The 16,990-nt window shown below is 43.2% G+C and overlaps 1 protein-coding gene across 2 annotated transcripts in view; it reads right to left on the bottom strand.

Annotated features, from left to right (window-relative positions):
- The window catches only part of PDILT (protein disulfide isomerase like, testis expressed), a 32,726-nt gene that overhangs the window by 10,967 nt on the left and 4,769 nt on the right, over positions 1 to 16,990 (bottom strand). The window contains exons 2-7 of one of the 2 annotated variants that reach the window (XM_084771922.1): positions 16,651 to 16,850; positions 12,316 to 12,522; positions 5,444 to 5,577; positions 4,131 to 4,268; positions 2,343 to 2,453; positions 2,136 to 2,261 (exon numbers count right to left, since the gene is read on the bottom strand). In XM_084771922.1, coding sequence (XP_084628048.1) covers positions 2,136 to 2,261; positions 2,343 to 2,453; positions 4,131 to 4,268; positions 5,444 to 5,577; positions 12,316 to 12,522; positions 16,651 to 16,843 — 909 coding nt within the window. In that variant the 5' untranslated portion in view covers positions 16,844 to 16,850. The remainder of the gene's footprint in view (positions 1 to 2,135; positions 2,262 to 2,342; positions 2,454 to 4,130; positions 4,269 to 5,443; positions 5,578 to 12,315; positions 12,523 to 16,650; positions 16,851 to 16,990) is intronic. The other variant, XM_084771923.1, reaches the window with a different exon arrangement.

Raw genomic sequence — 16,990 nt, 5'->3', positions numbered from 1 at the left:
TAAAGACAGTATCAATCCAGAGAGTGTCATGGTAGAAATATGCAAATAAAAACTCTGGTTGCAGAGAAGAAAGAAGAGTGGGTGCAAGGAGATGAGTTAGAGGCTTCTGCAGACACCTGCTGTCATTTAATTTCAGATCATTCATCTATCCAAAGGTTTTTCCATAAAAGACAATGTGCCTTCTGGGTGCTATGGAAACTACAAAACAAAACAGAAGAGAGACTGTTAAACTACCTTGAACACACCCAATAAGTACCAATTATTTCTATAACCCAGGTGCTATAGTAGGCAGTAAGATGGACATGAGGTAAGTGTTAGTGGGACAATACAAGCTTAACATTATCTGTAGCTCAGTAATGACATCTGAGATGTTCTCTGATTATTGCAACAAGAATTTAGATCATTATCTCCCGATCTATTCCAAAATAAATTCAAGCTACATTGAAGGGTTAAGGAAAAACAAAAAAGAGGCAATAGCATTGGGGGTCAGCAAGCTAGCTCAGCAGGTAAAGATGCCTGTGGCCAAACCTGACCATTGGAGTTCAGTTTCCAGGACCCAGATGATAGAGAGAACAGACTCAGTAGAGCTGTCCTCTGACCTCCACACACAGGATACATATGCCCATGTACATACATATACTACACACATGCTAATAATATTTTTAAAAATTAAACATGGTTAGGTACTGACTATTATAGCTTGTGATAAGTCAAAAGAGCAACCAGGTCAAGTTGGTCACATTAAGTATATGAAAGCGTGACACTGAGAAACAACTATAGATTAATATTTGCAAGATGTGTCTGCAATTGGAAACATCTGAAAACTAGTGTGTTGTGTCATAATATACTTGTTAAGTGTATTTCTACTGCAGGGTCTTTGCTACATGCTTATGTTTCAACATTATCATTTCATTTCATTTCAGAATAACTTTAAATGAAAAAAATGTACTAGTCTAGATGCCAACAAGTGCATTACACATAGACATAGGGTATAGGAAGTGATTTCTTTTTTACTGCTGATGATAATAACAGTTATAAGCACCAGGAGATGTACTTTAGCTCATTGTTTTGAGTATGAGTTTCTACATTGAAGTCAGAGTCTATGTAGAACATAGACTTTAAAAGAACACCTTTAGCGTATTTATTAAGATGAGAGAAAGACCATAGGCTTGGCTTTCCCCAAAGAAGAATGGAACAGACTACCTCAACAAAAGAATGGATACGGAAATGGTGGTACGTTTACATAATGTACTACTCAGCTATTAAAAACAAGGAAATCTTGAGATTTGGAGGCACATGAATGGAACAAGAAAAGATCATCCAGAGTGAGGTAACCCAGAAAGACACACATGGTATACACTTACTTATAAGCAGATATTAGCACAACATAGATGTCCTCTGAGACTCTCCACCCAGCAGAGGTCTAAGAGTTATATGGAAGACTGGGGGGATGGAAGGACCTAGAGGGTCAGGAGATCCACAGGGAGACCCTTAAGGCTCGGATCTGGACCCAGGGTGGCTGCACAAACTGATGCACCAACCAAGAACATTGCAAGCAGAGAACCTAGACCCCCTGTTCAGATGTAGCTCATTCTCCACACGGCAGGGGGATGGGGAGCGGGGACACTGCCTCTGACATGAACTCTGGTGCTGGCGATTTGACAACTTATCCTGGAAGGAGAGGGAGCTAGTGGGCACTCAGAGGAAGGGGATGCAGGTTGTCCTGATGAAACCTGATAGGCTGTGGTCAGATGGTGGGGTAGGGGGGAGGTGGTGGGGAAAGAGCCATTCCCCCCCCCCCCCCGCCAAAACCAGTCTGAAGAGGGGAATAGGGCAGAAGAGGGAGAGAGGGTGGGAGCAGAAAGACAGACACGATGAGATAACAATCAGATGTAATGTGAATAAATTATAATAAATAAAAAATTAAGAAGAAAAAAGAACAGAACAGATTCATCTAAAATGAAATAGTAAACATTATACAACAATGGTATGTAAATAGTAAAATATATATGCAAATTTTGTGCAAATAATTCCCAAATTAATTTATTATGAATAGAAAATAGAACTATGTTCAAAGTGTGCTATTCTTGAGTACCACTGAAGACCCTCCAGCAACAATGGGTTGGTCTACAAACCTTGTTCTGGAATTCCTTTGAGACCAGTCTGTAATCCCGGATTATGGTGCTGTATGGCTCTGAGTTTTTGGAGATAAAGAGCAACATGTGATTCAAGATGTTCAGTTCATAAATCAGTTCCTTACTCTGAAATTGCAAGGAAAGCATGTTACTCAAAGTACACACAAGGGTACCCGCTGCCTTCCCAGGACCCCTTTGCCCACTGACCTCAGGGTTGAATTCAATCACAAGATCTGTGAGGTGCTGTTTTATGATCTGATTAAGATAATTTTTGTTTGTGTTGTCATCAATAAGCTCTTGACGTTTCATGATTTTTCCCTTGAGCCAAAGAAAAAGCATGTTAGGGAGTGGTAGCTTTCATTATATATACACCTAGCAAATGTAAAGCTCACGCACATGCACACACACACACACACACACACACACACACACACACACACCACCCATGAAAGTAAAACACTCAGGATACTGACAAGTAAAGTATATATCCCAAGTACTTAATAAATTTGAACACTAAGCACATCGGTCTGTGTGTGCAATGTGCGTGCATGATAGGGAACGTGACTGACTGACAGCCCCAGCTGCTGGGCTCTGAAATCCACCAAAATACTTGTGCTAAGCTGAACATCATGCCACTCTGCCACTAAACAGTAGCTGAAGGCATCAGGGATACAAAGGCGAACCTAGATCATGGAGATCCAGGACTTTCCAGAAAGGAACCTCTGATCAGCTTTCTGTGGCTAAAGCCCTGTCTATCAGCCTTCCTAACTCCAAAGGGTCACACTTTCACTGTGGTCTGAGAGTGCTCTGAGGTCCTCACCTCTGGCCTGTTTTCCTAATGAAGCTGGCTTATCTAATCCTGCTGTGTAGAGGCTTCCCAGAAGGATTTGGATAAATAGAGGGGTAATGTGATTATTTACAGTGTGCGAGTAGTTCATACTCTCTCCATCTCCACCAGTCCTAACTTGGTACAAATGTCCCACATCAGACTCTTGAAATGCTCTTCCCACTGACTGCTCCACCTCTCCCCTGCTTTCTTCCAGCCTCCCACTGTCGCCCTCCCGACAATGCCAGCCTGATGTTGTTAGAACACAAATTTGATTCTTGTCCTTGTTTTCTTGCTTTGATGTGTTATATTCCCAAGGGGTCCTCTGAATAAGGTTCTTTACTGGCCATCTCAGCAGCCCCGTAATACAAATTAGAAAGCTTGAGCTGTGCCAGCCACAGTTCCAGGCATGGCACATTTAATCCTTATAGTATCTCCAAACAGTTGGAGATATTGGAGGATACTAGTATTGCCCTCCCACTTTTTTCCCTTTCTTTTTCTTTGTTATATTCACAACCCTCCCATTTTCCACATGAGACAATTATGGCACAGAGAAGTGAAATAAGCTACACAAGTTACTAAGTTAGCAACAGAACCAAGAGTTAGTTATCTAGTTACTGCTAGGATTGAGTCCTGGCCTTCACATGTACTAAGCATGAACTCTACCATTGAATCATACCCCAAACTCATAGCTGGGATTCAAAACTAGGCAGTCTAACCATAGTGTTCGTCTTCCTAGCTGTTTACAATATACCTTCCTATAACAATATATGAGCTGAGAAGGTTGTATCTATGTATTTAGTTATATATAGATATGTATATGCAACAACAAAAATACCTGGAATGTATTTTCCATAATTGCCATTTGGTTTTTTATTTTGTTATTGATTTATTCTGCAGAACTTTAGATATGTGAACAGTATACGTTTAGGAGAAGTTTGATACAGTTCATCAATGCTTTGTGAAGGGACTTGCCAAATGCTGTAAATGGCAGATACTGGCAAAGGTAGAAAAGCGGGAAAGGCAGGGAGCCCAGGAAACAGATCTTTCACTAGTCAACTGGTCCAGTGACACTTTACTCACAGATAATGGAGCCAGATCATGTCCCCAAATGCCATCAATTAGTGTGAAGTGAAAGATGCCTCATGATAAACAGGACCAAGACCTACCTTTTTAAACACCAGGACACTGTCAAGGACCACATGAAAACGCCCAATGGCATTTTTTATTTGTATTGCTCCAAACGTTATTTCTGGAAAGTCCTTGATTGTGTCATAAAACAATTCTGCCACTTCTTCCTCTAAGTCCTGTTTGGGAAAACATGCTCTGTAATTATCTGGAGGAAGCAACAGTGCCTGGCTTATTTGAGGGAAAGGTTGAAATAAGAGCTCATCTGTACCTTTGTTTTTCTAAATTCTGGAGTATTTCTGGGTGGTCTAAGTACCCTTTTATGGATGTTTCCCACCTAGAGTTTTCACTCCTCTAGCTATGACTGAGCACCACATAGGAAAATCCTCAGAGATCAATGGAGATAACTGGGCATCTTTATTTCTTCCTAGTATTAAAATAAAGGTTTTTCTGACCAATGAATTGAGAATATTTCTACAATTAACTCCTGGATCACTTTCAGAAGAAGCCATTGATTTGTCTGCATATAACATCAAACTTGAACTGGTGTCAACACAGCTATAGTCCTGGCGTTTGAGAGTCAGCATTCAGAATGCAAGAATATTTGGGCCAAAAATAGTCTTGAGGAAGCACAAAGGAAAGAACTATTCACTCTCCTCATGTGTAAATATGATAGTAAAAGCTGATGTCTATTGAGAGGTGAAGCATTATCAACCTAAAGTAAATCAACTAAGGCAGATGAAAAACTCATTTTTCTATAAGCCAACATACTTGGTATCATAACTGTAAAGAATAAAATCAATAGAAAGTGATCATAAGACACTTCATAGTCACATTTAAATAATTTATGTGTTTTCTCAAGTATCTCCCCTACTAGAGCTGAATGCAGATTGATCTGTCCTCAAATGTGTACATGTGCACAGTGTTGATAGTTTAGCTCATATGAAGGCTTGGAAAGAGTTTATGGGTAGAGACTGGCTTAGCCTAAGCAGACTAACAGACACCTGCTAGAATCATAATTAAAATTGTTCTCAAGCCAGAAAACAATATCTCCTCTTAGTATCTGATATTCTAAATAGATCCCCCAAAGATCAGTTACAGTCTTAAAACCAACTAAAAATTGATGTCAGTCTCCTCTTACTCTCTCCATTTCTTCCTACCCATTAACGTCTAACATTTCAATCCACATGTTCTCTCTCTTCCTTTGAACCCAGGAGCTCCCCAGGGCACCAGCACAGAGGATGGGAAAATTGAACAAGGACCCTATCCAAATTAGAAATGCCCCTTACCCCAAACCCTCCCCACAATGGTACTCATCATCTGAAAAGAACCTCCCACCCCTTCACCCCAGTACCTGGAAGAAGCCAACAATGACCAAGGGCCTGGACATCACAAAAGCTGCCACTTCCTCACTGCTGTTGAACAAAAGTGCTTTCTTGCTAATTTGTCTTCTCAACCAAACCACCAAAGCGGTAGATTCATCCACATCTGAGGAGACGAGGAGAATTCCATCAGAACTTCCCTGAATTCAATGAACAGAAGTAGTGTGGTCTTGAGTTCCACCCTTTGCAGGCCAAAGGGAGTCTCTCCACTTCTTTTTCTCCTGAAATCCAAGGCACGACTATATGAACAGCAACCAAAATGTCACTAGCTTTACTCCACAGCCAATACCCTGTTCTGAATACTGTGCTGATAGGAAACCTTCACAGCAACTCAAACGAACGGATGAGTTTGTTCTTACTCTTCCCATTTTGGAGATGAAAAAGGTTCAGCTTGACAGCAGCCAGTTTGCCAGACCACCTGGGACTCTACTCTGAGAGGAAGCATCCCCAGCCTCCTCTAAGGTGATAAGAAAGTAAATTGGTTTTCTGAAAATATAAGTCAAAAGCCACATATTTCTGTAAACTTGGGGGACACCCCATTTCTGCATCTATGATTCTAATGCTCTCACAGGGACCCAAATATCCTTTTAGGTTCTAGAATCTCAGCTTTCATTCCTCAGCTGCTACATGGGAAAAGCCAAGTGTAGAATTCCTAGCCTCTAAAATGAGGACACATATTGGTGTGGCAGAATGGACACAGGGCTGTGTATAAACAGAAGTGCCCTTCCGAGGAACATCAATTTCACAAGACAGAAAATGAAGTAAGCTCTTGTTTATGTCATTGTCTGGTAAAAGGTGGAAGAGAAAATTTTTTTCTTTTCTTTTGTACTTCTGTTTTTAAATATTTATTATTTATACAGTACTCTGCCTGCATGCCAGAAGAGGGCCCAGATCGCACTATAGGTGATTGGGAGGCACCATCTGGTTTCTGGGAATTGAACTCAGGATCTTTGGAAGAACAGTGCTCTTAACCTCTGAGCCATTGTATTTCTTTTTTAAAAAAAATACTATAATTTATTCACCTTACATCCTGATTGTTATCCCCTTGCTTTATCTTCATGTTCCAACCCTCCCTTTCTTCCTCTTTCTTTTTGTTTTGTTTTGTTTTTGTGTTTGTTTATTTGAGACATGGTTTCTCTGTGTAATAGCCCTGTCTGTTCTGGACTCACTTCATAGACCAGGCCTTGAACTCACAGAGATCTGCCTACCTCTGCCTCATCAGTGCTGGAAATAAAGCCATGCACCACCACACCCAACATGGGAGAAATTTTTTAAATAAATGAAGATTTGTTTTGAAGAGCTTTGGGATGTAGCCAGACCATCCACTGTGACTCACTAATTCCTTTAACTGTTCATTTACTGGGGACATAGGTGTATTGACTTCCCCTCATTGTATTACAGTGTCATACCTTGCCTTGTCAATATCACTGTGAATATAAAAGACCACATCACCAATGCTTTTGAAGATTCTAAATGTTGAGGAAGATAATAATCAACTAATTGCACAAACAAGTATATAATCACACCCAAAGAAAGTGTTTGAAGGAAAATTATATGAGCCTATAGCAAAAATCTAGACGCCAAGGTCAAGAAAGATTTCCTAGTAACAGTGACATATGAGTAGAAATATAAAAGACATCCAGGAGGTAAACAGGAGGCAGCAATGAAAGGCCTCCAAGACAGAGAAAAAAGCCATGTAATGATTGACCTGGCCACCCAGAATTGCGGAGGCAACTGAAAAAGACTACATATGTTTGTTTATATTTTTGTCTTAGTTACTCTTTCGCTGCTATGAGAAAACACTCTGGCAAAAAGCAATGTAAGGGGAAAGTGTTTATGTGGGCTCACAGTTCAAAACACAGTCCATCACAGCATGGAAGTCAAGATAGCATGCAGGAGCTGTAAGCAGCAGATCAGATGGCATCAAAAATCAAAAACAGGCAACAGTGAACATCAGTGCCTAGCTCACTTTCTCCAGTTCTCAGACTCTGGTCACTGCCTAGGGAAGGGTCCTGCCCATGGTTAACATGGGTCTTCCCAAATCAATTAGACCAATGAAGATAACCCCCATCTGCCAGGTGACTCTAGATCTGTCAAGATGACGGCCCTAGCCATCACAATTCCTGAGACAGTGGCTCTCAGCCTTCCTAATGCTGCAACCTTTTAATACAGTTCTGCATATTGTGGTGACCTCCAACCAATAAATTATTCTTATTGATACTTCACAATGGTAATTTTGCTAAAGGGGTCAGGGCCCATATGTTGAGAACCACTGTCATAAGAGCATTGGAACTGTGTGTACTGGGGGGACATAATTAACTATGTTCCATGCAGAAGTAAATAATGTACATTTGATGACTTTTGGTAAAATAAACATGTGCATGTAACTGTGACTCAGATAAAGAATTGGGATGTTTCCTGGCCAGCACTTCAGAGTCATAGTATACTGAGAAAGACAGGCACACAAATAAGGCTGACTGCTGAATGCTCCACTGAAGCCTCCCACTCTAGGGATAATTGTGTTCTTAGCCTCTAACAGCATGCATCTGTTCACCTGTTCCTTACTTCCTACAGCTGGAATCCTAGGGTAGTTTACCTGGAGCACAATGGCTGCCTTCCATCAGCATTTCTGGGCACAGAAGATGCCATACTCAGCTTTGGTAGGTGCAATTAGGATTGATAGAGGGATACAGCTGCATGCCTCCAACCCTCAGGACTAAAGCAGGAGCAGCCAGGCCAGCCTGGACTACATAGGGACCCATCTCACACAAAGCACAGAAACAGATGCAATCAAAAAAGCCTCTAAATGAACTTAACCTTTAGGTCATTGGACCCATGGCCACAGCTTCAATTGTTCCCTGCGACAGCCTTTTTCTCATCCATCTCCTCCCTGCCCCCAGTTTCTGCCTTACCAGACCTTCCCCTGACCTCAACATTATCTTATGATTTCTGTTTTCCTCTGTAAGTCTACCACTTTCTGAAACTGTTGTTAAGATTACAAGTAAAGTTGCTCATTGTGAGCTTCCGGAACATACTGGGTGCTCAAAAAAAAATCCACTATAGAATGAGGAATTGAAGGAGATGGACCACCAAGAAAGCCAGCATGAGAAGTTGTTCCCAGGCCTCCTCTTCTGCTTGCCCCTTTGGGCACTGTGGATTTCAGGTGGTCCTGAACTTGTCTGAAATCTTATTCCCGTATGCCTGGAGCTTGAGCACTGCCCTTGCCAAGCACTGTATCTCTCCCGACTCTTGACTCTGTGCCAGAGAACACAGTGACAAGTCAAGTGTGAACTCTGTGTCAATGATTGACCAGGCCTGAGCTTGGCTGCATATTTCCAAGCACGACCTGTGAATTCTTCACTAATAGAGGCCCCAGAGGCCATTTGAGTCTCCTTCCTCTAGGGAGGTAAGACACAGCCACGTCTCCCACCATCAGCCCTTGGATATCAGAGGAGAACAGGACTGGGCTTTGACCCAGCAAGGACTAAATGTCACCTCTGTTCTGAGCAGGGCTTCATAATAGTCGTGTTGCAGGTGACGTGCAGGCAGTGTCTCCTCTTGGAACTGCAAAAAGCCCTGTCAAGCATGCATGGTTCATTCTCTCTAGAGAAAGCAAATATAATGTGAGGTCTACAGCTTTGCTCAAGTACTCACAGCCAGAGCACATCTTATTCTAGAGCCGTGAGTCCTAGACTCCATCCTGGCATCCTATTTCCCATTTTCTCTTCTTAGGAAGTAAAAATTAAGAAGAGGGAGATGAGTAATCTCAGAAATATGTAGCGTCTTCTTGTGTGTGCCTTCTTGAACTAAGCTCTTGTAATTTCATTTAATTCTAATTTAACAAATATTAAGAACAACTGTTCCAGGCACTAGACTATGCCTAAAAATGAATAGTTAATAATAAATATTTCTATTTATTTAATATACAAGACAATGTAGAGCAGATAACAACTAACTATAGCCCATGAACCAACTCCAGTCCACTGTTTGATTTTATAATAAAACTTTATTAGAACACAGCCATCCTTGTTCACATAGTGCAGAGCACAGTGGGTAGCTGTAACAGATTTTCTGCCTCATAAGGCTAAAACACCTATTCCACATCCCTTTCTAGAAAAATCTTCTGTGACTTTACTGCTTACTAGTTGGAGTATTGTTTTGTTTTTGCTTTTGTTTTTTTAAGTTCAATATTTCAATTTATTTATGTCTGGGGGTGTGCAGTTACCATGGAACATTTGTGGAGGTCAGACAATAGCTTGTTAGAGTCCAATGTGTGGGTTCTAAGGATCAAACTCAGGTTGCCAGGTTTGGCATCAAGCACCTTTACCAGCTGAGTTATTTTACCAGCCCCAGCAGGGATGCTATGTAGGAGCTGTTCTACTTTGCCGTGCTCTAGCTGTATAAGTGATTGCCATGCTGGGCTGTTGAGAAGCCTAAGTAGTCCCTGGAAGCCAGTGTTGGATGCATGGATATGTTAAGTGCCATGCCTTGTAAGTGTTGCCTCGTCTTCCCAGCAGCCCTGGGTGGTAGAGTTTTCACATGCTTCATTTTGAGATTAGGAAAATGAGGCTGGATGAAAGGGATTGGCTGCTCCTGGGCAGGAGGTGAGGACTTGGGTGCAGAGACTGAAACCCAAAGAAGGGGGCTAGATCAGCCCATGCAGTGGTATGCTTCAAAGACACTAAATAGCATATAGCATCTGTGAGGCAACGTCTTGATAAGGACATGGTGATGCTGTGGGAACACAGCTGAGGAGCAGGCTGCATGCCCTTGGCAGACAGGGCAGACTTTCTGGGAGAGGAGACCCAAGTCTCCTGCATGGCAAAGGTTGTCTCTGCCACTTGTTGCCACCACCAAGACTCAGGAGTCCATGAGTATCTTCTCTGCTAACCTCATGCAAAGTGCAGAAGCTGCCACACAATCGTCTTGCCATCTCTTGATGGAATCAGGTCTCAGTCATCCTTCAGTGGAGATGGGCAAACTATGAGTAGGTGTAGCCTTGCACAAAGTACCACAGGCCTGTTTCTTCCTTCATCATCCTTCCTGAAGCCAATACATCATCAAGGTCCCTTTGCTTGGGTTAGAAGGATCCCTATTGTTATCTCCTCTGGCTTGCACACACTGCCCCCTCCATTTGCACTGTTGGACACCGAAACCCTGCCTGGTCTGTTCTGGAAAGTTCTTCCTCTGAAGTGCTTCCCCAGCCAGCCTGCCCAGTGTCTCCCCCATGCCTTCTTGTGAGCATTCTGATACTTAAATTATGTACTTGCATCCCTCACTCAGAGGCTCCTACAGCTATGTTCTATCAGGTGTGTTCAAAGCTAAAATTTCTACTTGCTCTCCATCTCCTGAGGTGGGCTGGTTCACTCATTTGTCTCACTTAGCTCCCAGGCTTTTCTTGTGCTCATTTTTTAGAAGAAAGCTTCCGAAATGGCAACATCTATAAAAGGCAGTGCCTGTTTTCTGATTCTGCCACTCAACACATACACCGTGATTATATTGGCACAGTAGAGTATAGGCTGGGTTCTTTTGTTACATTTATTTATGAATTAATTATCAAGGGTGTGAGCCACCATTTGCCTGTGGAGGCCAGAGAACAAGCCCAGGCATGAGCTGCCCCCTTCCACCATGTGGGCTGCAGGAATTGAACTCAGGTTCAGTCTTGGCAACAAATGCTTTCAACCATGGAGCCATCTCAGTGCCCTCCCCTTGCTGAGCCCCTTTACAGTTCAGCAACTTTGTAACATCCATCCTTTCTTCTATCCAGCAGGGAGTCAGTCCATCGGTCCACCTGCCAGTCCCATAGACTTGGTAGCCCCTGTCTATTCCATGTGTTTACACATCCCACGTCTATTTACACTTTCAAATTAGGATCAGCCATGTCACATTCTAAAGCAATTCTCCAGACATCTTAAACATCATGGTAAGCTGTCAGTAAGCAGGTGTGTGAATAGATTTGTCAGCAAGTAAACCAATGAATGACTGTGTGAATGAAAGTACTGGTTAGACACACCACCACAACCTTTTGCTCCAACACTCCCAATCCCTCTTGTTTGTTTCTTTGTACGTACGTACATGCTTCTGTGTGTGTCTGTGTGTGAGGGGGGTAGGGAGAGAGAGAATGCTCACATTTAGAGGCCCCAAGATCAAACAAATACGTTCTGCAGACACCAGTTTTTTTTTCCACATAGGGCCTCTCATTGGCCTAGAACTTACCAAATAAGCTAGCCTCACTAACTTGCTACCCTTGGTTATCTGCCCAATTCCACTTCCCCAGCTCTGGGACTGCAAGAAGGCACCACCAAGCCTGTCTTTTTTCACAGGAGATCTGGGGATCAAACCCATCCTTTGCAAGCACTTTACTATCTACACTATGTCCCCAGCCCCTGGCAACCTCCCCTTTGGCCCAGCAGTGTCTTCCTGTCAAAACCCCCTACAGTCGAAGAATGGAGTTAGAAAGAACCTCTGGTCTGGCAGTCTAAAACTCGTGTGCCCCTTAGCTGGGAAGTTGTGGTAGGGAAATTGCAAGCAAATGTTCACCAAGTCCCAATTTCCTTCTAGACACAGAGCCAAGCCACATTTCTCAGCCTTCTTGCATCTGAGTGGGGTCATGGATCAGAATTCCAGTCTGTGGACTGCAAACATGAGTGATTTTGCCACTTTCCAGCCAGGCCCACTACGTATGGTAAGTTCCTGCATCCAGATACTGAGGAAAAAGCAGGCAGCTCCAGTACTCAAAAGCGAGATGGAGCCACAAGTGCTAAGAACCTGGGTCATGGAAAGGTCATGTGGATCAGAGTCTCCCCAAGAGTGTGGAATAAGCCTAAACCCCAGTCATGATTACCTTTGCAGCTGATAGGCTCTGATCGGTTGCCTTCATAAAACAGCTTCAACTCTGGGGCCTGCTTGATGCCAAACTCCTGCTTAAGCTCTGTCTCCACAGTGATGTCCACTTTGCCAAAGCCCAAGCCATTCTTGCCCTTGCCGAAGATTTCTGCAGCTTTGCCGAGCTCCTGAGCCAGCCTCCTGGATTGCTTCAAGGATGCATTGTCTGAAAGAACCAGGATGAAGACAGATACAGCCTCCCCTCCCCGCCCCGCTTTCTGGAGTTGTTTGTTCTGGGAGCCCTTGGCTTTTCTTGTGTTCACAGCGAAGGAGTGAGTTTCAGATATGTGACAGGAGTTGACTCAAATGGCTTATAAAATGGAATGATTTGGGAGAATTTCAGAGTAAAATGAAATTAGTAGTCAGTTGCTTGGTGCTTAGTGTTTTTGGAAGAGTTGTGCAGGTATTAAGACTACTGCCACTTCAATAATCTTATGAAGTTTATTATTACTATTACTATTGCTATTATTAGTGTTATTAGTAGTAGTACTAGTATTGAGCTCAGTTTTATAGATGAGGAAACTGAGGCACAACAAAGCCAAATAGTTGCCCAAGGCCCTGATACCAGGACATATTCAAGCTGGCTGCAGAAATCCTGCTTTTGTTTTTGTTTTTTGTTTTTTGTTTTTTACTTTCACTAAGCATATAAAGACACTTACATTGACACTTGGCACATAATAAGGACATAATGCATTTTAATTACTACCATTTTAACGGTCTACATTTTCCTTTTGTCAAGAATTAAGGGCAAGTGATGTAACTCATTTGCGCCATCTGGTGAAATTTCTTGGAACTAAGCAATCTTTGTGCCTCTCAGGCCCTAACTGGGAACACTCAGACAAACACAAGTGAGGTGTGAGGAACAGGGGTTAGGGTACACCAGATGTTCACTCCCCTCTCTGATCCCACCACCTTGAGAAGGGGTAGTCAAAGGGACCAGGTACTCTGTTAAAGTATCTGATATTCTGGAATCCTTCGTTGTTCACACAACTGGGCAGTGAGGTGAGGGGAACTGCCCTTGGTCATAGGATAGGCTGTCCTAGCTGGAGTAGGAGGAGATGAAATGGCATATCTCCTGATGATGTGAGAGACTTCAGGTCCCTACTGCCATATGTCTGACACTGGCATGAATCAGGACTCAGGGAATTGGGTTCCCTTTCAAGCCAGATTATTCTATCTCTTCCAAACCTTTTGTCCATCTGGAGCACATGGAGAGAATTCAGATCACCTCCCAGCTGTGAGCAAGGCCACATCTGACAGCTATTCTATTTCATAAAGCAAGGCCTGGGAAGCTGGGCCTTAGAACAGCTGCCTCTGGCCTAGCTGCCAGTCACTGGCTCAGCAATGGAACCTGAGCGTGAGCGATCATTCTCACTAAACTCCCCACATGTGACTGGGAAGTAAAGCCTCTGCCTCCCTCCCAGATGGATGCTTCTCCTATCTGCTTCATCACCACCGCTACCTTCGTTACACGCATCTATCATCAGGGACAAGCTATGGCCTCTTTGCTGATGTCTCTGCTCTGAAGCCTCTCCAAGCTTCCCTGTGGACCTGGCCATGCTGGGCTCATGGTTGCTGAGCTTATGAGTGCAAATGCTCATGCAAGAAAAGCATTAGAAGTGGTGGAGCAAGTGGAGCATGTGCATTCCATGCACAGCCAAGAGCCCTGGGGTGTCTAAAATGGAGGTAAAGATGAGCATGTTGCCACAGCCATACGCCTCTCACACCTCTTTTGCACCCCACCTCTTCTTCTCTCCATAGAACTTTTAGCTGCAAGACACACCTCATACTCCCGCTTCTGCCGCTGCTTAGTACTTATCTCTCTTCTCCTGCCATGAGTTCCAGGAAGGCAGTGTAGCTCACCACTTATTCCTAGGGCTAAAAATGCACTTGGGAATGCCAAGCATTCAATAAATACTTATAGTAAAAAGGACATGTTCTGAAGATCAACGCAGTGGTATGGGATGGATTGAGCAGCAATTCGGGTGGGAGACAAGGTTTTAAATTTAGACAAGTCGTGCAGCTCTAACTCTTTTGAGACTTGTTTCATGGGTAAGATGGGGACCATGGAACTGAGTATAGTACTTGCAATGTAGGTGCTTGATAGATGTCCATTAAAATCATCACTGCCATAGTTATAACCATGACAGCTATTACCATCAACAACTTTTCACCATCACAGTCATCATCACCATCACTACCACCACCACCACCATCATCTCATCATAATCTCTACCATCATCATCTTCTTCATAAACATCACTATCTCTATAATTATCTCTATTCTGTATTAATGACTCTCTTTCCTTTCTCTCCTCTCTCTCTTCTCTCTCTCTCTCTCTCTCTCTCTCTCTCTCTCTCTCTCTCTCTCTCTCTCCCTCCACCCTCTCACCTAAGAACACTCTAACCAAAAGCAACTCAGGGAGTAAAACAGTTTATTTGCCTTATACTTCTGGCCCATAATCCATCATTGAGGGAAGACAGAACAGGAATTCAAACAGGAACCAGATCATAAAGCATGGAGAAACACTGCTTGCAAGATTGATAAGGGCCTCCTGCCCATAGAATGCTCATACATTCCACTGTAGTTGGAGCCCTCCTGTGTCAATTACTAATTAATGCAGTACCTCATAGGCATGCCCACAGACCAACATAATCCAAGCAATTTCTCAACTGAGGCCTCTTCTCTCAGATGGCTCTGTGTCAAGTTGGCAATCAAAGCAAACCTGGACGGTTATCACCATTTCCATTATTTTGTCTATCACTATCAACCATTGTTATTACCACCAGCATCACCAACTACCACCACCATCCCAGTCCAATTACCTTCTTCATCATGATCACCGTCACTATCCCCTGTGACCCCGAGACAGATTCTTGCCACCTTTGTCTCAGGGACAAGTGGTAAGTGGCCCCAATGACAACTACTTCTAAATCTTTCTTGGTCACTTTCCACCAAAAGACAGGCTTTTCCTTCTCTCTTTAACTCACTGAGTTATTTGTCACAGAGAAAATGAGGATCTAAGGAAAATGGTGTTCTTTAATGAATTCTTTCATTTGACAAGTGTGGAAACTAACTATGTTCCAATAGTGGAAGATCTAGGGATCAAGACATGGGTAAGGTCGGTTCACCTACCCCATGGTACACGCAGCTTAGAAATGCTTTTAATATTATGTGACAAACCCTACCAGAAGGAAGGCTGAGGAGAATAGGAACAATTCTTCCCCAGTATAAATAAGAAGGAAAACAGATTCCTCGCAGGAAACTTAAATCTCATAGTCCAAGTGCAAAACCAAAGGGAGGATGCTACAGAGCAAAAGCACACGACAAAGGTCCCAGAGACTCCAGCCAGAATATTCCATTCCGCCAAGCAGAGCTGTGTTCTAGAGATGAGACTTTCTGAGTGCTTTACAGAGAACGCATTGGAAGGAGTATAAATCCATAGATGAGCTCACTTCAGATCTCGGGTGGGGAATGGTGAGAATGAAGCAGGCAGTGACAGAGGGTATGGGGAGGGCAGGGGACCACAGAGCTTTGGATGCAGACTTCATAGGGTACGGAGATAGAATCTAGACATAGCAAATTTAGGAATGACCTTAAGGTTTCTGACTTTGACCCTGGGTGCATCCATGCACATAGGATGTTTGAGACCCGAGCATCAAGGTCTGTTGAGTGTGGCCCTTGAGTTCTGGAATCTTCAGAAAGATGAGAGACTGGTCAAGGATTCAAGAGCCACTGAGATGTCCCCAAACCTCTCCTGTATAAAAATCTCACTTACCTTTGAGAAAGACGTTTATAATCCTTCCCCAAAATGGTGTTCCAAAGGTCACTTTAGAAGGCCTATCAGTTTTCAAAAACTCATTTTGAATTCAATTGTGTATTGACAGAACCAATGATGGAAACTGAATGAGTTTAATTGAATGTATCTTTTAGACAACAACAACAACAAAAAAAAAGCTCTGCTAGTGTTAAGGGAAGTATTCCAATCCTCTGAAGTGCTCATATTGGTTGCTATTGGAGTAATTTTAAAATGTAATGCCAGGAGCTGAGAGTGCATATCAGTAATAGACAGTTCAAGAAAAGAGATTACTTTAGCCTTCCCCTGGGATAAAACAGTTAACAGTGAGCAGAAGTCTGCTTTCTTACACAGACAGGCCTTTCCCAGCTATGAGCACCTGCAGTATTTTTGTGTTTTCTATGCATTTGGTAGTATATGGAACTCCTGTACTCCAGCCGCCCAAATCAACAAGACAGGCACTGCCCTTCAATGCCTAGAGCCTGATGGATACTCACGGAAAATCACCATTAGGAAGCGGGTCTCATTCAGTGTCTGCGCGAAGCCTGCTGGAGTCAGCACCATCAAGTTACGATCCTCCAGTATGTGCACAGGCCGGGAAAATTTGGCGCCGTCTTCTCTCCTTGGGGAGCCAATGACCTCAGGGAGGCAAGTAGATAGCAGCAGCAATGGCGTCCAGAGCAGTTCCATGACTGGCCTGCAGGGGACAGCAAAGGAAACCGATCTCTTTTCAAACCTTCTGAATCTACTCCCTTATACCTGAGGGTGAGTGCAGAGCTAACAGGGCTTGCAGCACTGCAGCAAAGCACACAGCTAGGCAACAGCCCTACAAAAAAA

Source organism: Acomys minous (genome assembly GCF_964271855.1).
Source record: "Acomys minous genome assembly, chromosome: 2".
Classification (NCBI taxonomy): domain Eukaryota; kingdom Metazoa; phylum Chordata; class Mammalia; order Rodentia; family Muridae; genus Acomys; species Acomys minous.
Note: the sequence above shows the minus strand (reverse complement) of the source record. Positions and strands in the feature narration are given on the sequence as shown.